This window comes from Alligator sinensis, unplaced genomic scaffold, assembly GCF_000455745.1.
Source record: "Alligator sinensis unplaced genomic scaffold, ASM45574v1 scaffold784_1, whole genome shotgun sequence".
Taxonomy (NCBI): domain Eukaryota; kingdom Metazoa; phylum Chordata; order Crocodylia; family Alligatoridae; genus Alligator; species Alligator sinensis.
In genome coordinates, this window is record NW_005842318.1 from 738371 (window position 1) to 764896 (window position 26526).

The 26526-nt window shown below is 40.1% G+C and overlaps 1 protein-coding gene across 1 annotated transcript in view; it reads left to right on the plus strand.

Moving 5' to 3' along the window:
* The window catches only part of DNAH7 (dynein axonemal heavy chain 7), a 214406-nt gene that overhangs the window by 83012 nt on the left and 104868 nt on the right, over nucleotides 1-26526 (plus strand). The window contains exons 20-28 of the mRNA XM_006028533.2: nucleotides 911-1109; nucleotides 7272-7412; nucleotides 11808-12020; nucleotides 14595-14704; nucleotides 17159-17327; nucleotides 17750-17852; nucleotides 17954-18081; nucleotides 24597-24809; nucleotides 26079-26177. Of these exons, the coding sequence (XP_006028595.1) occupies nucleotides 911-1109; nucleotides 7272-7412; nucleotides 11808-12020; nucleotides 14595-14704; nucleotides 17159-17327; nucleotides 17750-17852; nucleotides 17954-18081; nucleotides 24597-24809; nucleotides 26079-26177 (1375 nt within the window). The remainder of the gene's footprint in view (nucleotides 1-910; nucleotides 1110-7271; nucleotides 7413-11807; nucleotides 12021-14594; nucleotides 14705-17158; nucleotides 17328-17749; nucleotides 17853-17953; nucleotides 18082-24596; nucleotides 24810-26078; nucleotides 26178-26526) is intronic.

Consider the following 26526-nt stretch of genomic DNA (forward strand, 5'->3'; position numbering starts at 1 on the left):
GTATAGATGCACCCACAGTGTACTTACTTTACCACTGGCTGATCCCGTGAAAAGTTCTTAGTGGCTGCATCTACATGAGATGCTGACTGCGCAGTCGTTACTGCACAGTCATTTAGTATTTGTATAGTTACTGTGCAGTAGTGCCAACCAATGTCTTCTTCATGATGCTACTGCTCAGTAGCCTAATACTACTGTGCAGTAGTGCTGTGTCATCTGTTTTGCTATGTGACGCTACTGTGTAGTACTATTGGGCTACTGTGCAGTCAGCATCTTGTGTAGACGCGGCCACAGTGCAGTGAATGAGGCAGGGAACCTTGTAGGGGGGGAAAAGAAAATCACATCATACAGCTAAAATCAGTATTGTGATACATGTACACAAGCAGCAGAATTAAAATTGGATTTGATTGTTCTATTTGCAACGTTTATAACTTTTAATAATTATTATTTGTATGGAATGTATAATTAAACAATGCACAGTTAACAGTTAAAGTGCTTTAGTTGTAAATGCTTGAATTGATAACAACTTGAATAATGATTTTAAAATTGTAATTGATATTTAAATATTTATATACATATAATATACATAAGACAGGCATCCTGCACAGATATTACCTTATAATAATCCATAATAGATCATCATATATATTATATAAAATATACATTAGGTGATATATAATATACTTTATATTACATACTATATATTATGATCATTATTATTTACTGTTCCTTGAGGATAAGTAGGCTTTTGAAATTTAACAGATATATTTTCAAATTTGTTAATTTCTTAAAAATACTTTTCAGAAGTACCTTTAGAGCTTCTATAGCACTGGTGGAAATTTTTTGTAGAACTTTGCTAAATGTGAAGCTTTTTATAATTTCCATTTTACTTGTTTCATTTTGTTTTCTCCAGGGTACAGCCTCACTTGAAAAAGTGCTTTGAAGGAATTGCAAGTGTGGAATTTACTGATGTTTTAGACATTACCCATATAAAAAGTAGTGAAGGAGAGGTGGTGGAACTTATAGAAACAATCTCAACATCTAAAGCTAGAGGTCAAGTTGAAAAGTGGTTAGTTGAATTGGAGACAGTTATGCTAAATTCTATCCACAAGGTAACAAATTATGTTTTCTTTTATTCTGTGTGCCATAAAGCATGACGAAGCAGACAGTACTGATACACTACAAACTAAACAAAAAGAGCTGGTAGAATGTATCTATTGTAGAAATTGTATTCTATTCAACATTTTACAAATTTAGCTATCTTTGGCCTTGTTTCAGGAACACACTTTAAACATGAGCCTTGAAGTCGCATTCTTAGCACATTGTTAAAAGTTATGTCCTTAATCCCTTTCCTGAATTGGGGCATTAAGCACAGTACAGAGGCAAGGAAATCTTTTAACCTGTCTTTTGATTTGAAATATTTTGGTGATTATACTAAGAATTTTCTGAATTTTTGGCATACCAGGGAATATTCAAGTTTCATATCTTTAAATCTCAAAACCTATAGATGTTAAATGTCTTGTGGGGATAGTCATACATCATTTGGCTCCAAATCACTTAGAACTGACTTGTTATTTAGATAAATTCTGTGCTTTGTACATTAGCACCAATCTACATAAATAATAGACATTTGTTTATCATTTAAAGACAGCAAGTTTTTATTGTAGAGTCAATTTTTGAGCATAACTATTCTTTAAAATTCTGTGAAGCTAAGCAGTGATGCAAAAAGCACTAATGAGATGTCAGGAGATAATTTTGCAATAAAAAGAGTTGTTCACAGGTTGGCAGAAGAAACTGGAGAAATGAACAAAAAAGTATTTATAGTTTTTTCACTGTAACGTTTTTGTATTATTATATTGCTTGGTTTCTTTGCAATTATTATACCACCTTTCTGTAAAGTATATATTCAATTCTAATAAACCTTGCAGAGATCAGAGCTTCAAAATTAGAAGTTAGTGTTACACATGAATTGCTAATGTTGAAGAACACTGTGCCACTGAAAAATGCTTCACTCACTGAAAGACAAAAAACAGAATGGAAAATGGAGAAATCGTCATGTGTTTTTTTAATAATCTGTCACTGTGTGAATGGAAAATGATTAAAAATAGTAAATTTTTCTTTTGCATCTATTTTCCATACTGCTTCCTCTTTTTAAATTTTGACCCTCATTTTCATTATTCTATTGTACTCTAAGGGTGTGTCCAGATGAGCATGCACGTGCAGTGTCTCAAAGCTGCTTGAGGCACCACAAACTGCACACAGCTCATGTGCAACCATTCACTGTGCTGCTAATTTTCAGTGTGGCACCAAAATTTAACACCATGAGATCCTGGTATAAAAAAAAAGTGCCAAACAAAAAAAAGCGGCACAGCACATGTGGCAGCAGTGTGCGCTGCCAGACATGGAGCCTGGTTGTCCAGAGCCATGCTCTGGCTACTGCCCAGGATCCATGCAGCCAGATCGGTGCTGCTGTTGCCCCAGGAGGCCCCCAGGACCCCAGGTATGGCTGCTGGGGCCAGCACAGTTGCTGACCCTTGTCTCCCCTACCCCACCCAGGACAATTTGGCGTGTGCCAAAGCACATTGCACAAATATGTACCACTGCTATTTTGCAATGGCAAACATATGTCTCTGCATGTGGGGACACACCATAATTCTTGCTTCCTCTTAAAAAAATAACAAAAATATCATTTTTTCATTTAAGGATTACAGCTAGCCCATCTTTTAGGCTATTTTTGCATTTCATATGATGGAATATGGATTTTTTTGCCTCATTCTCCTCATTCTCTCATGTTAGAAGATGCCGACATATCTCATTCAATGGCAGCAATATAGAATACTTTTTAGAGATTAGTTGTCTCTTAGAAACTAGAAATAAAATGCCTACTGGCTTTGGGGGTTGGGGGAGGAAGAATTACAAAATACTTATATATAGGAAAGTTTCCATATGATATTCCATATGATATTAACCCCGTCATATGCTGAACATGTTCAACATTTTCACTCAGAACCTTTCATGATAGTTCCTTAGTTTAAAAAGAACCCTAAAAAGTAAATGGTGAAGCTTTACATAAGAAGCTTTTATATTCTCAACATTGTTATATTCTTCTTTTATTTTTTTTCCCTTGTTTTACCTCTCTAGTTATTGGAAAATAGTACTGAGACTTCACTGTGTAGTTAAGAAGTCAGTCTAATGGACAAATGAGAAAAGAACTGAAAATTAAAATCACATGGAGCTTGTACTGAATAATGGTATCCCATATTTCTAGCAAATTATTTTAGGTTTTAATCACTGTTTAAGACCTAAATACTTGAGTCTAGTTACTGAGAAATTAATCTCTCCTACTGTTGAAAATACAGTGTAAAAAGGACAGCCAGGCTCAATTTCTGGCAGTGCACACTGCTGCCACATGTGCGGTGCCACTTTTTTTTGTGGCACTTTTTTTTAATACCAGGATCTCCTGATGTTTAATTTTGGTGCCACACTGCAAATTAGCAGCACAGTGAATGGTTGTACATGTGCTGTGTGCAGTTTGTGGTGCCTCAAACAGCTTTGAGGCGCTGTACGTGCATGCTTGTCTGGATGCACCCTTAGAGTACAATAGAACAATGAAAATGAAGTTCAAAATTTAAAAAGAGGAATACAGAAACATTCATGAAGAGATAAAAGAGGAAAGAAGAAAAAAGATTACTGCAAAAAGGAAAAAGTCTAATGGAACCAGTATGGAAAATAGAAGAGGGCGAGGAAGGGATGTTCTGTCAATAAAACACCAGACTGAGAGTCAGGAGATATATGAATATATCTTTACCCCTTCTGGAATAGATGTTTCTGGAAATGCCACTTTCAAATAGGCCCTGCCCACCCATGCCAGCCCCACTAGTGACAAAGTGAAGTTAATGGTGACCCTGGGTACTATTTTCAAGCATGCTAGAAGCAGAAATCTTGAGAATGGCATAGGAGGGTATCCTTAACACAATGTCATTGCCTCATTTCTGGGTTTGGCATATACAAAGCAAGAGCAGGTGAATGGCACATGCTTGAGAGCAATATTCCTGAGAGCTCAGCAGAAGTAGTGTGGACATACTGTAAGTCAGTTAATTTCCTGTGTGAGTTAGGTAAATCAGTCTCACTGTGCCTCAGCTCTTCATCTGTAAAATGGTAATAATACGTTATGGAGTTTTGTTTTTAGTCTCTTGATTAAAAAACTACCACTGTGAAAGCGGTATATTCATTCTATGTAGAGAAATTTCTTGTAGTACAGTCATACATACACCTACTGCTCCTTAAAATTAAGTAGTATCCAAAGAACCTTGGATTATCTGATTCTACCGAGAAAATCACTCACCTCTATGGCACCATACTTTCTACCACAGATCCTCTGGAAAACCCTCAGCAGGGTTGAGAAGCAGAGGCTGGAAGGAGTGTGTTGGATACTGTGCTAACAGTCCCCAGATTCAAAGTCCCTGGGGATTCTAATGCAACATTAAATGTTTCCATTAAGCTTTTATAACTTTCTCCCGAACCGGAAGGTCTCCCCTTTAACACTAAGTTCTTTGGGAAGTGGAAATGTAGGATCATTTGGCAACATGAGACTAATGGATTCCTGCAGTCTGGATATCATAGGGAGCATAGAAAAGGTTTTGATGGTCAACCAAAAGGCCGGGATGACGTTTGTCTCCTGGAAACCTTGAAGTGCAGAAAATTTGGCTGTAAAACAGCATTCTGCAAAGTTGCCTTGCCCCTCAAAAATTCACAGATTATTACAAAAACAGGAACATTGCGAAGTGTTGTTCTTCAGAGTCCTATCTCATGGGTGTGTAGAAGAAATCAATTACTCAAAAGTGTTTGTGGAATTTTGTATACGTTGCTTTTTGAAAAACTGTTATTGACTTAAGCATTCCTGATAATGATATACGAGTTACAGGTGTACAAAGTGAAAACCTGCTTTGGTTAGCTTTACTCCATTGGGAAATTTTTGAAGAGCTGTAGTTATTGGAATATCCTAAAAACCTATCAATTACTCAGTAGAACAATATTGAATTTGCTAGTCTGTCAAATGCACAGATTAGTCCATTTTGGATTATATGCATTTTGAGTCAAGATCAGTTCTTAAATCATGAATTTATGATTGTTTTTATATAATTATTACATCTCATTCTAAAAGGATGGTCAATGTGAGATGCAATACAGTTTTCTCATAATCCTACCTATCCCATTCTGTTTTCATCTTACTTTGAAATTCAGTTTGGTATAAAAACATTGTTTTTAAAGCAAATTTAGAGTAGAAAGTTTCAGTGTTTGTTTTTTAATTTAGTTCTGAATCTCCTGATAGCTTGTTTGAGGGTCTTTGAATGTAATGCTATTTTTTTTATATTGACTTGAATTTACTTGGGTGAGCTAGATGTTAAGCTCATTAAATGTTTATGCCAAATTCTGCCTTCAGTTATATGCACAATTTCTATTGATATCAATGGAACTACATAACTCAGAACTGCATACCTAATTGTAGATCCTGACTAGTTATTGTATTAGCTCTGTATCATGTTTAGAAGCATTAAAACATGTAAACATACAACCAGGAAGTCACTTTTATTTTGGCCTAGAAGATTTTTGATGAGAAAGGAAGCTATTGGTTTTGACTATTGTTGCACATAGTTACACTCCAGTACAAATACATTTATTCCATGGTAAATGAAAAGACAATTGGGTCCATTATTAGGAAAGAGATGTACACAGGGGTGGATCCAGGGTGGTGCAGCAGTACAGTTATACTGCCTTTGACTGCATGGCACATGCACAGTGAGCTCACCAGCTTGGATTCTGGCCTTAGCCCCTGCCTTCATGAAGTCCAGAGCCCAGGGCAGTGAGCACTGCTACATCCAAATGGGGTGTTGCTACACATCCCTCAACCTGATCCTGGATCTGCCCATGGGCATATAGTTAGATATGAATTGCACGTGGAATTTCTTCTAAAGTTGGGGGTTGGGATAGTAGAGGTAAACTACTTCTAGATCATGGTGTATGCATGAAAGATTACCAGGACCTTTGACATATACAACTAGGCAGAGTATGGAGGAGTGGAAGCTGCCCAGAGTTTTCATCCCCACCTTTAGACCATTGACACAGGATCCAAAGGCCAGACTGAGTCTGGGTGGTCTGTGCTTCGATGACTGTAGTTATATGTGCATCTGGGAATCAAACCCAGGTCTCCCTCATAGCAGACAAGGATTCTACAACTGAACACCAGGAGGTGGGCTCAGATAGAATGCCTAGATAAAAATATCCTGTTTCAGTTTTTGATCCATTCTGAACTGAAACTGTATGAATTTTCTTTTTTTCTTCTTTTTCGAGTTTTCAGTTTGGATGTGGCCAAAATCTGACAATAAGTTATTTTTGTATGATTTTTGGCCCATGATGGCATAATCTAATGAGATTTTCATGTAAAAAATCCTACTATTTAAGATCTCAGAAATGCTATTAGATAAGCAAATCCCAGGATGTCATTTTCTTGTTGTACTCGGCCTTGGTGAGGCTGCAGCTGGAGTACTACATCCAGTTTTGGGCTCCACAATTCAAAAAGGATGTGGAGAAGCTTGAGAGAGCCCAGAAGAGAGCCACACGCATGATCAGAGGTCAGGAAAACAGACCTTATGATGAGAAGCTGAGAGCTATGGGACTCTTCAGCCTGGAAAAGCACAGGCTTAGGGGTGATCTTGTGGTTGCCTATAAGTTTGTAAGGGGTGCTCACCAGGATCTGGGGGAATGTCTGTTCACCAGAGTGCCCCAAGGGATGACAAGGTCAAACGGTCACAAACTCCTCCATGACCGTTTCAGGCTGGACATAAGGAAGAACTTCTTTACTGTCTGAGCCCCCAAGGTCTGGAATAGACTGCCGCCGGAGGTGGGTCAAGCACATACTTTGAACGCCTTCAAGAGACATTTGGATATTTATCTTGCTGGGATCCTATGACCCCAGCTGACTTTCTGCCCCTGGGGCAGAGGTCTGGACTCAAAGATCTTCCAAGGTCCCTTCCAGCCCTAATGTCTATGAAATCTATGAAATCTATAAATCCATCTCTTGAGAGTTCCACTGTTTGGGGCTGAAATATTTAGGAATGTTCTTGTAAGATGTCAATATTGTATAACTGAACTAGGACCTAAATCCTGACCCTCATTTGGCTGTTGATTTCAGCCCCAAACACTACAGCTTAGCCTGAACAATATCTATTTGGCCTACATTTAGGCATTGTATGTTTTTTTTCTCACTTAACTAGGTGATTGGGGATGCAATTGAAGCTTATCCAAAAACTCAGCGTATTAACTGGGTAAGGGAGTGGCCTGGACAGACAGTTCTTTGTGTATCCCAAGCTTTCTGGACATCAGAGGTACAAACATCTATTAGAAAAGGTCAAAAGGTAAATATAATTTTGTATATACACTGTATAAACAAATGCAATTCTAAACATTTGTACAGATATCTGTTTAGAATATAATTGCTACACTTTAAAGGTGTAACTGAACACTAAGTTTTGATTAATATAAAGGAAATGTTTCTTCTTTGTTGTAAGTAAAGATTCATTATTATAAATTTTGTCCAAGTGCATCCACTAGCACAACTGTGTATGTATCTTAGATTTTTTTTTCTAGGTTCTCAGGTGGTCCAAATTGGCATAGCTCCTCTATTTTTCTTTGATTTAAAGTACCTATAAATGTGACAATTACAAGATAAGTGAGGGCAACCACAAGGTCTCAACCAGATGAGTGAAAGGTGTTTGCCTGATCTGATGCTGATGGTTAACTTTAAGTCTTTCTGTGCAGAGGGCAACTTCATCCTAATGTGCAATGTGCCCAAAGAGTGTGAGTTTTCAATGTCTTCTTGATCAATACTTGAATATCCTCAAGCCCAGTACTAGGCTTGATATCTGTAATACGTACAGAGTCATACCACTTTACAACAACTGTACAAAGCTGGCAAATAGGGCTGTCAAACAATTAAACATTTTTGATTGTGATTAGCTGTGTGATTAAAAAAGTTAGTTGCAATTAATTGCAATTTTAATCGCACAGCTAAAAACTCAAAATTATGCTCAGAAAACTCAAAATTATGCAAAATTTTGCAGGTACTTTGTATAATAGGGGTGTGTGTGTGGGGGGGAATTTGTGAAGGTGTGGGGGGCTGTGGGTGTGTGTGTGGGGTTTGTAGCCCAGGAAGTGGGGTCCCTTTATGCTCTGGCAGGATGCGGGGTACTGTGGGTCAAGAGTGAGGGGCAGCAGCAGGGCTGGGAGGGCTGAGGCTTGGGAGTGAGGGGCAGACACACACACACACACACACCATTCCACAGGTATCAAGGCCCCACAGTGAGGGAGGGAAAGGGGCAGGGGCAGGGGCTGGGATGAATGGTGCCTCAGGGTTGGGGCAGGTCATGGGATGGAGCTGTGGGTGTTGTATCCAGGGGCATGGCTCTCTGCCACTGTATGCACCTGTGGGGAGGCATGGGGGACACATGCCCCCCAGATTTGTGGGCAGAGCAGAGGTGGGCTGCCTTTTGCAGGCTGGGGCTCTGCCTCCTGCTGCCTTTGCCATGGGAGCTTTGAGCTGGCCATGCCACATGTTCCCTGCCCACCCAGCCAAAAGGAGGCAGAACATGGCGTTACACAGCTCCCAGAGAAAAAGCAGCAGAGTGCACAGCCCCAGCCCACAGCAGGCAGCCCATTTCCATCCCATGCACAAGTCCGGGGAGGCAAATGCCCCCCATGCCTCCCCTGGGGCTGTGCGCAGTAGCAGGGAGCCAACTCCCCACACCCCTCAACAAGTCACCCACAGCTCTGTTCCATAACCTGCCCCAGCCCTGGGTCCCATTCACCCCAGGCCTTGCCCCTGCCCCACTCCCACCCTCACTGTGGGGGCCTTGATCTGCTCCCCCACTCCTTCCCTCCCCCACACCCTACACAGACTTACCTGCAGGGTGCTGCTCTACATGTAGCTGGGCTACTTTCCTGGCCGTATGCAAGCTGTGGCTGCTCCTGTGCATCTATGTCTGTGCACGCCCCCCTCACTGCTGCAACTGCCTGGAGCCTGCGCCTGGGCTGCCCTGCAGCTTCTCTGCACTGCCACTGCTGCCCCACTGGGCAGCCTGGAGGCAGCGGGGGTGACAGTGAAGTAAAGCCTGGGTGTGGGCTCCCAAGCCACATGTACGATGAATGCATTAACAAATTAACACAAGAACCAATTAACACGTTAATCTGTGTTTAATGCGTTAATCATGATTAATTGACAGCCCTACTGGCAATCTGTGTGAAATGTCAGTCTGAGTCTTTCTACATGTTCAGGATCAGTGTAGTAGCCCAGGTAAGACAGGTCTGGTAGATGTTGACTTTCATGCTAAGTGCAGCACAAGTTGTCTCCATAACTTCTACAGTGAATCCATTACATATGCCTTTAGAGCAGTCCTTTGTACAACATCTAGCAGAAATCTGCCCTGAAGATGGAGCCAAAATAATAAACTGTTCATTTAACTCAGTGGAATGAGTAATAATTTGTAGATCTGCATGACTTGTCCAGCTACTAAATTCTGAACTTTGGTCTTAGTCCAGGGGTGAAAGAGACCAAGTGAGGCAGTGTTTGTTATTTTTAAAAAAATGGACTAAAAAAAAATCCTGCATTCTTTGCGTGCTTGGACATATATATATATCCTACTCCCATTGTACATGCATCCTGTTCTCTTGAGATCAAAGTCTTTTGGGGAAGTGATATAAATGTCCTCATAAAGCTGTCCAATTTCTGTTTGCTGCCTAGTACTAAATCCATTTTGTACTAGCCAGAGTCCTGCGTAGCTACAAGGTGCGTGTGAGAGTATGGCAACTCTGCCAAAATGCCATACAGAATCAGCTACTGAAGTCCATGTTGATTTTGGTTGGCACAGTAGCTGTGAACTACACCATCCCAGGCTGTGACAATCAGCTGCATCTGGACGTCGTTCTATCAGATGAGGGCAGTAAAAAGATCCTGATTGTTGATGTGACCATCCTATTTAACACCTGACAGCAGGCTTTTGCTGAAGTCTAGGAGTGCAAGCTGTCCAAATACAGGCCACTGAACGACACCCTGAGGGAGAAGAGGTACAACACAACAGTGCAGCCACTGGGTACCATTAGGGTACTTGGAGCATGGGACCCAAGCAACAAGAGTGTTCCACCCCACTACTACTCAAAGCTGATGAGTTGCCTCATGTTACCTGTTCCCAGTTGGTGGTCAAGGGACATCCATGTTGAACACATTAGGGGCCATCACCAGCATGAATACAAGATGAAAACAGCCAGCTGAGATTGCACTGCCTCTCTAAGTATCAGTGCTTAACCACCTTCACAACTAGAGAATTATCTTCTTAATCTCCAACCCATTATGTTTGTCCTCTTCCTTGAGACCTCAAAAGTAATTGATTACCATCATGTTTATAACAACCCTGTTCTTATTTGAAGATTATCATAGTCTCCTTTAGTCTTCTCTTCTCCAGACTGAAAGATCTCAGTTCTTCAAACCTTTTAAATATTTTCTTGACTTCAAAAAAAATGTTCCATCTACAAGTGTAGTTTTTTTCTGTACACATTCTCTATTGAGGTCCTTATTAATTGTAACAGCTAATTGAATAAAAAGTCTAAGCAACAGAAAAGAATAACACCAAAAGAGTGTAAAACAAAACATCTTGATCTATTTTGCGGTAAGAGTTGTTCTTTTGTGAGCCTTCAAATAAGGATAGCAAATTACCAGGCTCTGCTGGTCTGCTATGATTTTATGAACTATGACAAGATATGGCTTTTCTGGACAAACTGTATATAATTGAAAAGAGTTTTCTTCATTAATTTCAGGACAGTTAGTCATCTTTCAAGCAGCACTTGAGAAGGCCAGTGTCATCTGAACTTTAAGAGGTTTAAGGTGTATATAGAGCCCCAGCTGATACTGACGTTGAGTGCCCAGAATATTTGTACACCAAGAGTGGAATCTGGATGCTATATGTTAGAACTCCAGTTACTGTACACACAAACATCTTTCATTTCCTACAGAGCACTCCTTAGCAGCCAGTCCTGAATAAATGTGACTTTGCTCCCATTTTGGTTACCAGTACAGTTGAACACTTTAGCATATGCAGAATACCTGGGACACTTCCTGAACAAGGGTGCTTTCCTCTATGTTGGGTTTATTGCTTGCTACGATCTTTTTATCAAAGGAGAAACAAACTCTCCCTGCAGGAGAAACAGTGAAACTGACTACACACAAAATGCTGCCAATGTTTTAAGTTAAAAACAAAAAATCCTGAAAAATTACATAAAAATAATAAGTTAATTACTTCATAATTATAAATAATTATAGTTTTCTTTAAGTTATAGGTATCTTTGTTATTACTTATTTCTATAGAAGCCACAATATTTCAGACACAAACTTGATAATCAGGTTTACAATAATACACTACAGAGAGTATAATTCATATGCATGTATTCAACACTTTAAAGATGCTATTGATATTTTTATAATCCAAGGGAGAATTATAATAGAAGCTCTGATATTTCTATATCACAAGAAATACATAATAATAATAATAATTTTTCTACATATTGTGTGTTAAAAATAAACTGTAGAAGCAACTGACAACCTCAGATGACATATATCAGTGGAGATAAGGAAATTTGCATTCTTTGTCAGACCAAACATATTAAATGCACAAACATTGAGAATTAATGGTAAAATAAGAAGATTTTTTTGGAAGTTGCTTAGATTAAACAAGCAACATATTCACTATTTTAAATTCTCTCAGGCACTTGAGGATTACCTGGAACAGAATACTAGACAGATTGAGGACATTGTCAGCTTGGTGCGAGGAAAGCTGTCCAAGCAGAATCGTGTGACTCTTGGAGCACTTGTTGTGCTGGATGTTCATGCTAGGGATGTTCTTGCATCTCTAGTAAGCAAGAAAGTCAAAGATGAAAATGACTTTGAATGGTTAAGCCAGCTTAGGTACTACTGGAAGGTAAGTGATGCCCTGAATCCTATTAGAAGGTAATTTCTGTGCACGGCTTTTCAATTTGTGCTTGCTTGCTGTGTCAGGGAATAGTTACTCTAATATGATAATTTTTGCTGATGATAAAATGTATCTAACCAATCATTCTGCAGATTGCAAGGTAAAATGGCCAATAGCCATACATATATGCTTTCTAATTAAAATTGCTTTTTTCATCACTGTGGACTGTCAGTGCACTTGCTGAATCTGCAGAAGGTTTATAGATAAAATTTGTTCAGTCAGAGACTAGTTTGGTTGCCTGATGCTGCTGGATAGGAGAGAAGTTTTTAGCAGCCTCATGCTTTGAGTTAAAGGTTTTTAACTGAAATGTCAGTATTTCTGCTTTATGAGTATACATTAAATGTCTTGGTGAAGAGAGCAGTATTAGTACTGGGTAGAGATAATATACCACATATTTAAACATTGTATTCATCAAGAGATATCCCATAATGAAGAGCAGCTTGTTACAGTAATTAGAAATATATGTTAGGAACACCTGTTGCCAGAAGACTAAAATCACCATGCTAGCATATCGTGAAGAAACTTGTTTGGCATTTTTGAGGGTTTTTTTGTTTTTTTTCTGAGATTGCCAATTGATCTTTGCATACCTAAGCATGGCCTCTTTGGGCACACTAAGATTTATAAGTCTTCTTCTGCAAGACTTTGTTGCCTGATTTTGAATTATATAAATTGGTAAATAGGGAAAAATCTCAGGCTGGATTTATCTTATTTGTGCATAAAAAAATTACACCCATCAAATGGTAATAAACTTTAGCCAATGTTCACATGTTCCTATTGAAAATAGTGTTCTACAACAGTTATTCTCAAATGTTTTCATATTACAGCCAGTTACTTAAGACAGAACTTCTTGTGGCCTCCCTTCCTGCATCCCACATTAATCTGGTGGCAACTACCTTGCTTCATTTTAATGAATAACTGATGCTAAGCTTAATGATAGAGAGACAACTTGAAATAGTTTGTTTTAGTGCAGCAGGTTGCATCTCTATAGTTTGTACTTATGTGAGAGTTTACATTTATATATACTGAATTTCCTCTCATTTCCTCTTCATTCTTACAGATCTAATATCCTCAGGACATATTTTAGTTTCATTTCTATATTTATTTTTCTCCATTTTTACAAATTAGATCAGAGCTGAATATACTGCAAGTGAGCATCTGACAGACAGAAGAGAAGCTGAGCATAAAGAGGGGCTTGGGGTTTTGACTTTAATTGATTAAAAAACTAGTGAGAATGATTATTGTTGGCACTGGATTTATGACCCAGATACTTTGTTTTGGGCAGACCCAAACCCTTAGACCAACCACAGCTTCTCCATTCAATAATAGGCAGATTTTATTGATACACAGTGATAGCAGATAAGAATAATGAAGGCAAAGCAAACAAAGTAACCCACCCCAGTTCTATATGTACCAGTCCTAGAGCTGTCACAGGGGGAAGGTATGTCTGCCAGTATGCGAGCTACACCCTGAGGTTCTTCCTTGAATGTCAGAGGTCAGCAGCCTGGAGGTCAAGGGCTGAGGTGCATCCACCCCTAGTGGGATGGGTGAGGCGGGCTGGTGATGTGCCCTCAGTCCATGGTGGCCTTGGGTTCCCCTCTTGGGGACCTTTTACTGCTCTGAAATTCTTCCTTTTGTATTCTTTGTCCCCTCTGATGATTTTTCAACTTTGGGCATTGTTAATTGGTTTCCCTGTGGTCATTATACTTTCCACGTTCTGCCCTGTCAGTATTCCTTTGTTCTAACAAACCCATCACATGCAGACTTCTTAATTTGGTTATTTACTGGGCCTCATAATTTGGTCTGTTCACCAAAGCCAGAAATCCCAAGGGCTCTGTAGTTGGGCACTGTGACCTGGCACAGTCCCTTATCCCTGTTAGGGTACACTGTTCATGTTATGGAACAGTGTGGTACATGTCTCCAATTTCCCAGCTTGTGTGTCTGCTTGCTTCAGACACAGTAGGAAAGTAGGAAACTTTGTCACAAACAGGCTTTTAGAAACCAATTAACTCTTGCTGTTCCCCTGCACCATTGTTCTAATGCATATCTATTTTACCTACAAGTCAGTTCCTAAAAGCAAACCTCTAAATGCCATTTTCTAGCCATTAATGATAAACCAAAACAACTGCAAGATTCCTCACTGCTTGGAAACTAACAGATACAACACCACTGTAACAAAATAGCTCTATATAGACTTCTGAGAAGAATTGGCTTATTTTATATTATTTATTATTAATTGGTATTATGCTAGTTTTTAGAGACCCAAGTCAGAATTATGTCTGAATTATACTAGAAGCTATATGGATATATATATATACAAGACAATTACAGTCCTGAAGAGTTTTTGTCTAGAGGACCAAGAGATGAAAGATTACTTATTTCATTAATACACTGTAAGCTATGCAGTTTGCAATACACTTGTTTCTAATAGCAGCAAATCTAGCTGCAAATTTAAGGGATTGTCTTTATTTTATTTTATTTTATTTTATTTTGCTTTAATCTATACTTTAAATATTATTTTCATAGGAAGGGCATCTACAAACAAAGATGATCAATGCTGGTTTGAAATATGGATACGAGTATCTCGGCAATACTCCTAGGTTGGTTATTACCCCACTTACAGACAGATGCTACAGGTAAAAACATAAATTAGTAACTATGTTATGGGCATGGAATTTATCCAATAGAACTAACTGAAATGGGACTTCAAAATAGGTGTCTGCCAAAACAGAATGGTAGTTCTGTTTTACTGCTAATCTTTATTGTTCTCATCATCATAATTCTGGGGTGACTGCTAATTTTTGTTGTTCTCATTGTCATAATTCTGGGGTGGGCAAAATATGGCCTGCAGGCCAGATTTAGCCCACCAGGCCATTCTGTCTGGCTCACAGGGCCCCTAAAAAAATTAGTAAATTAATATTTATTTGCTCCTGCCTGGCTGTCAAAGCTGACAGGAGCCAGGGGCAGTAGGACCCAGGGGGAGCACTCAGCAGGACTGAGCAGCCCAGTGCCACTCCACCCCCAGCCATTTCACTCTGTTCTTCCCCCCACACTGCTCTTGCACCATGTGGCTCCAAGTTGCATCGCTGGACTGGGGAGCATGGAGCCATGCCAGTACGTGTATATGTGTGTGTGCATGCATGTGCTTGAAGACAGGGGCAGAATGTGTGTGTGTGTACGCAGGGGCAGTGTATGTGTGTATGTAGGGAGGGGCAGTGTGTGTGTGTGTGTGTGTGTGTGTAGGCAGGGGCAGAATGTGTGTTCATAGGGTGAATCCCACACACACACCCTAGCCACCCTCCCCAACACAGCTCCTACAAATGCCATACCCACCCTCCCCAACATACCCACAGCCTCCCCATAAACCTGTACACACACCCCACAACATACAAGAGTAAGAATTCATTTTAAGCTATTGTATTACCTCTGTGTACACTACACAAACACATGTAAATCAGGACAAAAATATTTTTTGAAATCAAATTAATGAATGTTGTAGATGTTTGCTTTTTAGAATATAATTTGGTATTTTTCTGGTTCTGAGATGGCAAAACCCTTTGCTGAAAGGAGTACTTCCAGGGGAAGGGGTGGGACTGCTGCTGGCAAAGGTCAGGGGTTAGGGGGCAGGACTTCCAGGCACAAGATGATGATCAGGGGCGGGGCACCTGTCAATGGGTAGGGCTACCCATACAGCCCTTGACAGCTTGCCAAAACTCAATAAGCAACTCTCTGCCAAAAATAATTGCCCGCTCCTGTCATAATTGCATTATGGTACACTTGTATTCGTTGATTTAAATTAGCTACATGTTAGCATTTGTATTTAAATTTGTGATAAAACAGATTTTTGAGAACGTAACATTATTTTTTAATACAGGGTAGGAAATGTAACCATAACAATGAACCTAGCCACTTCATAAACAAAATCATGCACTCTTTTTTTTAAGCGTGATATAGGTGATTATATAAATGCAAAAAGAAAAGTGATTTTTCTTGTGGATTCCATCTGAGTCTGAAGTTCTACAAGTGTGAGAAATCTTTTAGAATTTTAAACTAAACAAATTTTACATTAAATAAATAATAGAGTATCCAATGGTGTCAGTTTCACTGAACTGTTTTTAAGTCTGTACATACATTTTCTGCTAAGAGGTGAGGTATGGATAATGACTAGTATGCTAAGAAACATTTTGGACTTTTAGTAAATTGATTTATCCAGGACTGCAGGGCTGTGGATTCCAGCTACTGATAGTTAATATAGAATATTTGAGGAGGAAACCTAGTGGCTTTGCTGGATTTCTTTCTTTTTTAGCTGAATAGAATTAGAATATTTAATTTATTTGAAGCACAGGTGAACATCAGTTTTTAAAAGATTTTCAGACCCCCTCTACATGTTACAGGTGCAGTTACCTTGAGATCAGCTACATGTGCAAAGTAGGTATAATGCCATAAAAATTTCCATCCAGCAATAATGTTGGATCTTGAAACTATATACAAACTTTATATCTGACTGCTATCAAGCTTTAATTTAAATGTGGAGCAGGGCCTCCCCTAAGGCTGGTAGCCCTGCCAGCTGATGGGGCTCCCAGCCTCAGGGGTGCACCAAGCCCACCCAGAACTTGGAGTCCCACAACTCCGGGGACTCTCATCCCAGCAGCTGCCAACTCTGGGTCGTGGCATCATGGGGACACAGAGTTCTGTAGCTGCGGAAGCTGGGTGCTAGGACCCAGCTTGGCCCTAGCAGCTGATGGGGTCTGGCTGCCCCAGCGGTGCGTGAAACCCCTGGGGCTGGGAGATTGCAGCTCTTGTGATCCCCCAGCCCCAGGTGTGCATGGAGTACCCCTGTGGCTGGGAGCCCCTCATCTGAGGGGGCTCCCAGTTATGGGAGCTCTGGCAATAAGGTGTGATAGGATCTAATCCATGATCCCACAGTCATGCCTCCTGCCATGCACGTGTAAATCTCATCATGCCTTTACCTGTATGTGTAGAGGGGTCTCCAGTAAATGTTGGGATAAGTGGAAATATGGCATGTGTTACCAGCGATGGAATGGAAAATGACCCATTCTTACCAATATTTTTCTTTTTAAAAATTTCAGAACCCTTTTTGGAGCACTCCATCTTCACCTGGGAGGTGCCCCTGAAGGTCCTGCTGGAACAGGGAAAACTGAAACTACAAAAGACTTAGCCAAAGCTGTAGCTAAACAATGTGTGGTTTTCAATTGTTCAGATGGATTGGATTACCTTGCATTAGGAAAATTTTTTAAGGTTTGGATAAATCTTGAGAGCCAGATTCCCAATTACTTTAAGATCCCTTATGCCATTCTGACACTGTGAAATAGTTGGTTCTTTGGTGTTGGAACTTACTTCTTTGTTCCAAATAGCCAGAATGTAAAACATACAAAATCCGTATATTTGATGAGGCTCTTGGAGACAGGGCAAAGGGAATCAGGTTTTGGGTGGACTGAATGCATTTGTTGTTCCAATGTATTAACAGACAGATTGGTATAATTTATTATGTAAGTCTGCTGGGATATATTATTGTATGGATTATTAATTTGGTTAATTCCTATAGTTTTTATATAGTCTTCTGTTTGCATTAAATCTATTTTTTTTATTAGATAAATGATTCAGTTATTGTGACACTGAAAATCAATAGTTTGACTGTGAACAAATTGGGGTTTTTTTAGGGTTTGTTATCTTGTGGAGCCTGGGCTTGTTTTGATGAATTCAACAGAATTGATTTAGAAGTACTTTCTGTTGTTGCTCAACAAATTCTTACTATCCAAAGAGGTAATTATTATTTTATTTGCATCTTCTGTGCTAAGTATGAAATAAAATTAATAATATTAAAAATAATTTGTCACTGGACTCTAATTTTCATTTTTCCACAGGTATCAATACAGGTTCTGACTTACTAGTATTTGAAGGAACTGAACTGAAATTAAACCCTACGTGTGCTGTTTTCATTACCATGAATCCAGGCTATGCTGGGCGTTCAGAGCTTCCAGATAATCTTAAGGTATAGTGGACAGTAGTTCATGTTAATTATTATGCTTGAACTTTTATTAATTTTTTAAAATTAATAAACACAGTGAAAGGAGAAACAATATTTTTGTCAAATAAATAAATAATATTATTTAGTACCACTCAACCCAGTACACTAAACTCACCAAAAAATTGTATTTTTCCATCAGGGGGCACCTCTGCACATGCACTTTAATGTACAGTAGACAATTTTACTGTACATTAAGGTGTCATGTAAAAACCCATGGCATTACGCTAATGCACAGTAAAATAGTCTACTGCACATTAAGCATCACTAAAAAAGGGTGCAAGTGCGCATGAATTTAGTATCTCAAATTGCTGCTGTCCTGTGCACATGTTTAGATGCTGCGCCCGGGAGTAGTTTTCTCTAACTCACATTTCTCTGGAGTTTATTGCTTCAAATTAATTGAACATGTAGACTTACCAAGTAAGTACAAATTCTATAATGTGAATTGTTTTTTTGAATAATGATGTAGGAGTCCTTCATCTAGAAACAGAATTACTGAAAGAAAAGAAATTACTGGTTATTTTGCTTGATCTAGCAGTCTATATTTCTAGAAAGTAAGAAGAATATTTTAAAGTACATGAGCCATGAAAAAGATTTCTAAATTATGGGTTTAATACTGTCATGAGTCCCAATCTATTCTGAGGTATTTATGAGATGTTGTACATGTTTTCTCAACTTTGTTTTACTGATATGGGGGGTGAAATCTCATTGAAAAGCCAATGTTATATTAATTTAAGTCACTTTTATCACCATATGGATTATGTTATGCTGTCTGTGGGCATGTCTACATATGCATTAATGTGCTTTAGTTAATGTGTATTAAATTTAGTACCTCCATTGTGAGGTATTAAGAAAATATGCATTAGCATATCTTAATTTGCATTAAATAAAGAGCATGGTTTTTAAGTGACACTTAATGTGCATTAGCCTATTTTAATGTGCTGTCAGCATGCTGGGTGATAAGACTCCTGAGGGTCCGGGGAGCAGGGGGCTTCCCCCTGATGAACCCTGACTGGCAGGGGAGTGAGACCCAGACAGAGCTGAGGTTTGGCGTACTGGGTTTCCAGCAGGCCGATCCCAAGAGGTGGAGGTGCATGCTGTGTCCCCATGGCATTTTAAGAGCACGCTGTCCCTGCGTGTGGGGAGGCGCATGCTGGATGACATAAAAAAAATGTGCCCTGGGCCCCAACATGGCCTGGTGAGTGGCACAGGAGCAACAGCAGCAGAGGCTGCAAGAAACTTCCCTGCACACCCGACAGGACACAGCGAGGATGCCGGGGGACTGACCGGGAACCAGATTCGGGGAGATCCAGAGGGGTCTCTGCCCCCAAAGATAGACAGTGGTGGGCGAGAAGTCAACTGGTGGGAACTGCCCCACTAGTGAACCCAGAGAGTGGGCATCGGATGCATGAGTCCAAACCTCCACCAGGTGGTACTGCTTGAGGTGCCCAGGGAGTTTTTGATTTCGAGTTTCCTTTTTAAGTTCCTTTTCCTTTTGGAAATGAAGCCTGACCCAGGAGCATCCTGGCACAGCCCATGAAGGTCCAGTGGGAGGAGCCAGGGGGCCCCAAATGTACCTAAGGGGGACGGCCCAAGCAGGGAAGAATGGCCAGCTACCCTGACCCTGGGGAACAGGTTGCGACTGAGATGCCTGAGGGTGGAACCCTGGCATTGCAGATAATGAAGATGAGTAGGGAGGAGAGTTGACCCACACTCAGAATGGGGCACCGAAGTAGTTTTGTTTCATGTGGCAGCTGAGTGTATTGTTGCTGCGGCTTGATTTTTGACTGGCAAGTGGATGGGGTGTAGGTGAGGCGGAGCCCCAAGTCACTTGCTATAGCACCGAGCTGGCCTGGAGGTGGAAGAACACCCCCATCTCTGAAGGAACCTCCCATTCCATCAACATTCATTTGACGAACAAGACGTGGCAGGAGAGTGGAAGGGAGTGGAACCTCCTCATGTCAAGAGGCTGCAAGTCACTGGTAGGGTGAGACCAGAGGGCCTAAAGGGCGACAAGCATCATAGGCATTGTAATATTTAAGCCTGTGACCCCACCACCAACCCTTTCCCCAGGGCATGTGCATTACCTAAATAGCATGTCTTTTTAGTGATACTTTAATGTGCATTAAAATAGGCTAATGCATATTAAAGAACACATGTAGATGTACCCACATTGCATCTTTATGATTTTTTAAAAGGCTTTGTCAAAGAAACTGAGGAATGCATACCTAAGGAAAAGGGACTATGTGCAACTGCTAAGTATTTCTTGCCACGGTGTTATTAGAGCAAGAACAATTGCCAGTTTCAAGTGCAGGCAGAAGAGACTGTTGTTGGGATAGATACCCAAGTTGTTATCTTCCTGTAATGGAAAAAATCAACCCCACAATACTGAAGGTATCTCAGAAAAAAGGGACATTAGCTGGATGAATTCCAGATTCCCTAGAAAAGAAAGAAATTTCTAGAGGATCCTTAGACTTATCACCATTTGTTTGGGACAATGCTGTTTGGAGGGGAAAAGGAGGACATGAAGTGGCTTGGAGGTATATAGAGGCTATCTATGGGATAATCATGGTCTTTAAATTATCCAAGGCTTTGGGGGAGGCCAAGTCCCCAGTGGTCAGGGCTGGCAGGATCAGAAGGAAGGCTGATTCTGGAAATATATGCAAGATTCTAAGACCAGATGAGCGCAGCCATATGGTATGTGGTGTCACAGATGCATCTGCAGTGCCACATACCATACATACATTCAGTTGTTCTCTACACCTCAAGGGAGCAGCACAGGGTGTGCGTGTGTGTGGAGGAATACCTGGGGTTGGGGGGGTTACCCAGGGGGGATACACAGGGTGGGGGCAGCATGCGCCTCTCGAAACCGGAGCCTGGGTGGCCAGAGCCATACTCCAGCCACCAGCCAGGCCGTGCAAAGCAGGATCACCACTGTTGCAGCCCCAGGAGGCCTCCAGGACCCCGGGTAAGGCTGCTGGGGCCAGCCCAGTGCTGGCCCCAGCCTCCCCTACCCCATCCAGGGTAACCTGCCGCATGCAAGAGGGTACATGGCACAGGCATTCCCCGGGGACAAGGTATCCTGCTGCTAGTTGTTCCCAGTTACCAAATGTCCAAGCATGTGTGGAGATGGCCTAAGAGTTTCTAGGTTGTAGCCAGATGAAAGGATAAGAAACTTTACTGGTCTCTTTGTGTTGCCTTCAAACTATATGGTCATTTTTTCTTGTATAATGTTACCAAATTTGCCCATTACTTTGGGGTGTGCTCATTTATTAGGGATAGTTTCTAGGGTCTTGGTGATTCTGTCAATGTGCTGCTTGTGTTACTATACGGAGCTGTATTTCTCCCTTCTGCAAGCCCTCACCCCCAATGGAGCTATCTTGCAGGACTCAATCTCAATGGGACTGGGTTCCTCCAGTCACCAAATCAGTCATACACACAAACACACACAACTTAACGTGACATGCCTGACCTGGCCGGGCTGATCAGCATGGACAGGCTGACACCCTCATATGCCAAGAATCAGTTCATAAGAGCAACAATAAAATGCAGTCAGACACAAGCACACAGGTAAACAGAATCCCGCTGAATCTGGCTGGGTGTCCAGCTGGCAAACCTCATGGGCCAGCATTCAGTTCATTAGGGCACGTCGGAGTCAAACTGGGTCATTCAGCCTGTACAAGCTGATCCCCTTATGTGTTTCAAACTCAGCACGTCCCAATCTTTGGCCTCTTGATGAGCAGACCCCACAATAATTTGGGCTTCACAGGGATCTTTAGCATAGGTAAAAGAAGCGTTGCTGCAGAGCACGGGAGGAAAGAGAAGCAGAGAAGGAAAAATATACCCAATTACTACCAGTTTGACTATAAAAGTTATTTATTGCTAAGCATATGAAATATATAATAGTACTAGTAGTAATAGACATGCAAAAGAAAAACAAACACCAACAATGACAATACTACCCTGGTTTCACTAAGTATTTGGGGAAACTTAGCTCAAGCTTAACTGATACAGTTCAGGTTCAGAAGTTTATGCCTAGAAAGAAGACAGAGAACGCTGGGATCTCACCTAGTCCACGGTACTCAGGCTGCAAAGCTGACAGGCACAGTCCGTAGCACAATCCTTGAAGAGAGAGACGATCTGCTCTTCCAGCCTTGGGAGCCAGCTTGAGATTCCTATGGGTGGCAGATATACTGATGGGATATCTCATGGTTTCTTCAGGAACAATAGATAGCTTGCAGCATCAGGATTTTGGATTTTTACTTGTTGTGCACAAGCCTCAGCTTAGCATGACTTTTCCAGATCTTACTATAGTCTTTTAACAGACTTAAGACAATTATTGGGGTGCTCATAACCTTTTGTGGAGAGGACTCCCACCAGTCGTCTCGGGAAAGATATGACAACACCTGGGATTAGGGCTCCAGCAGGCTGGATGCTGTGATGAACCCTTAACCATTGTTCAAATGTTGCCCATACCCCCTCTGACTCGGTCTCTTGCCTCAGCATTCCCTAACCCGGCAACCGAGTTTTAGTCAATCAAGTTTAAATAGGCCTCCCATAGTGGGACCGGGGAATGTACGGCCCGAGATGCCTATTAAACTTAGAGCTGTGTGTGTGTGTCTGGGGGTGGAAAAGTCCTTAGTAAATCCAGATTAGAACTGGCCTGATAAATGCTGAGCTGGGTGTGTGTGAACATGGGTTGATTAACATTGGAAGCACAGATTCCCCATCATGCAGCGCTCTCCTGCTTCTCTGGTCCCAGAATTCACTGCAGTCTCTGCTTCAGGCTTTCTGTTTTCCATCTCTCATGTAAATGAGACCTAGGGCAGTTGATTCACTCTTGTAACCCTTATCTGGTGAGGGTCTTAGGTGCGTCTCTCACTGCATCTTAATCAGTTTCGTTTAGGTAGAGGAGGGGAGCGGGGGGGTGAGTCCTTTGTGAGTCAGACAGACTGCATCCTGTACCAGGGTTCCCCAAGAATACAGAGCTGAGACGTAACAATAATTCTTTTTTCCTATATGATAAATAATTCCATTGTTTTGTATTATTGATTGCATGGAGTAAAGTGTGACCTCAGCACAAGTGATATTCCAGGCTAGTAAAAAATATGGAAAAGGGGGCCTAAAATTCTTTCCCAATCGCAAAGGACCTAGAACCTAGAGATTCTCATGCTGCAGTGGTGAGGTCCACTATAAGGGCAGTTGAGCTGAGGCTTGAAGGGATAAGGAGTTATCCCAGAGCAAACCTTGGTTTGTTCCTTGGGACAAATGGCAGGACAGTGGGGAGAAACTCGGGGTTTGTGACCTTTTGTTGTTGGTGGCTTTATGCTGAAAGATGACTTGTCTACAAGTATTCAGTGTAAGAGATTTGTAAAACAGTTTTTATCCTGCTTTAATATCACATTAAGATCAGAAAAAAATTGCACTGTTTAATGATTTTCAAAAGAGCTTGATTCCTAAATATAAATCTTTTTTCTCCGGAGACATGTATATCTGCCAAGTGGGAAGATCTGTAAGTGTGACTTGCCGCCCCCAATGAAGTCAACAGCAGTTATAACATTGACTTCATTTGAACCAGTATTTTCCCCCTAGACTTCCTAAGTAAGAAGATATCATTCTTAAAGTAAGATAGAACCTCATTTATTAACTTTTTTCTTACTTGTGGTTTTACAAATAAGGTCACTGTAACAGGATGTCAGATTCTAAGAGTTTTATGGTAATGTAGGATTCCTCTGCAGAGGTCCTCTAAACTCAGATGTTAGCCTCCAGAGTTGATACAAGAGCTGTTGAAATGTCTCTTTGAGGCTGGGACAGAGTATGTTCTGCAGAGAAAAAGGCAAATCTAGGAGGAAAGCTAAGTTTGAGCTTATGTGGAGTTAGTGGTACATTTGAGTTAATGATAAAGAATACATTTTGATTTTACAGTGTTTGTAGATGTGTTTCAAAGCAGTGTGAGTAGTGGTAGATTCAGATGAAAAAAAATCACTGTCTAAAGGGGGTAAGTGGAAGGTGTCCATAAATGGATACTAGTACAGGAAAAAGCAGCAATAAGTTCGGTTTCATCAATAGACCTTAATGCTATGTAGGAAGGAGCAGCAGTAATACAGCAAGCTTAGACTTAGCTTAGTAATACAGCAAGCTTGGAAAAAAAAACCCAGCACCAAAATGTTGGCAATAGCTTTTACAGGGCATATCAGCTACTTGCACCAGAACTTCAGTAATTCCCTTGAAAGACTTGTTGTGTTTTGTGTGTTGTTGTAGATGTTATTAATAAAGAAAACATTAATTTTTGTGCTCTATCCTCAGACATCTCTTAATATTTATGGAGAACAATAAAATGTACAACATACTAACTTAGTGAAGTTTAATTGGATGCCACTACAATAAGGAAATAATAAAACACTGTAACATTTTATGTAATTTTGAATAAATTATGCAAAATAGGAATGTGGCTGATGTGATTTTTCATATTTATTTAATAGGCTCTCTTTAGGACAGTAGCTATGATGGTTCCTGATTATGCCATGATTGCAGAAATTGTCCTGTATTCTTGTGGATTTGTTACTGCTCGACCTCTGTCTGTGAAAATTGTAGCTACATATCGTCTGTGTTCAGAGCAGTTGTCTTCCCAACATCATTATGATTATGGTATGAGAGCAGTGAAGTCAGTGCTTACAGCAGCTGGTAACTTAAAGGTAAAAGATTTTTGCCTTTTTCTTGGAATCTAGTATCTTAATCAGAAAACTTTGTTTCATGTTTATAGCAGAACAACTTGGTCACACTTTTCTATACATTTTCAAGTAGACCTTTGTGATTTATATCCCTATGAATTCTATTAATTTGAATCATACAAATAGCTAAAACTTTGTGCAGCCATGAAAATATAGGGAGGAATATTATAGGATTCAAATTTAGACATCACAAAGCATTCCTGGAACTAATCAATTTGTGATGTGCACATATAGGAATCACACATGGACTGAAAGGAAAAAATATTTCTATATAACTAAAATCAGGTTATATCTGTGTTTGTGGTATGTGCTAGCCCTGCAAATTTGATAGAATTTTGGTACCACACTATAAGCTATCATCATAGCCACAGGGGAACAGTTAGCTCAGTCCAATTTCTCCTGACCCCTCTCCCTCCAGACTTGGTGAGTCAAGGGGAGTGAGACGTATTTTATTTAGTTTTATTCTTTATACGTTCTTATCGTGCCCACCTTGCAATAGTATGGGAACACTTCCAGTAGTGCATTAAACATTGTGATTTATCTCTGTCATATATGACTTCAATCTTTTTCAACCTTTCCCTGGTCAAGGGTGAGACAGATACTTGTATGCACAGTGGGCATGTCTACATGTTCATTAATATGCTTTAGGTAATGCGCATTAAATCTAGTACCTCCATTGTGAAGCACTATAAAAAGGCACATTAGCCTATTTTAGTATGTGTTAACTAAAGAGTACGGTTTTCGTAGTGCTTTCATGCACGTTAAAGTAGTTTAATGCACATTAACGTGCACATGTGTACACACGCACTCAGTGTAGTTGTTTTTGTTTCTGTGCAAATGAGAGTTTGGCTTGTACAGTGGAAGAATGGGTGCATTTTACATGAATGATTTGTACGTATGCATGCTTTCCTACCCCTAACTTCTACCTGTACTGTCTAATATACTTTCATAACCTGAGAGATGGACCTGAAGTACAATTTTATAAAAATATCATAGCAAAACTTATCTCTGGAATCCTGAAGTGAAAGGGGAGAGCTGCCAGTCCAGTTTCACATGCATGTGCAGTAATATCAGAATGTAAAGACTTTATATAAGTTTATAAACCTACAGCCAGAACATATAGTATTATCAGGGGACCTGAAATCTATGAAGAACATATACAAAATGCACTATGGCACCAGTTTTTATTTTAAAAATATATTAACACTAAATTTATACCATCATAATTTTTAGCTGAAATATCCATCAGAAAATGAAGAAATTTTACTCCTTCGATCCATTATAGATGTAAACCTGCCTAAGTTCTTGTCCCATGATCTACCACTTTTTGAGGTAAGAAGCTAAAATATATTTTGATAATGTAAAACAGCAATTATATATATTTAGTAATGTAGAGCAGGTGCCAGACAAATGGGCTAAGCAGTATTTTAATCTAGCATTTAAACAGAATCAAATGTAGTCTTCACTGCTCCTCATCAAGCATTGAATATAGTTTTCTCTAGGAAATGCTGCATCTGATTCTAATAGGTTTTCCAACACAATTTTCCAGCTAAAAATGATAATGACGCATTTATATTGTCCTTTATTTAAAAATTTCCAAGTGCTTTACAATTATACTTTTGAGGCTGGTAAATACTATTATTCTTATTTTTCAGATGAGGAAAGTGAGATTTTTAGCTTA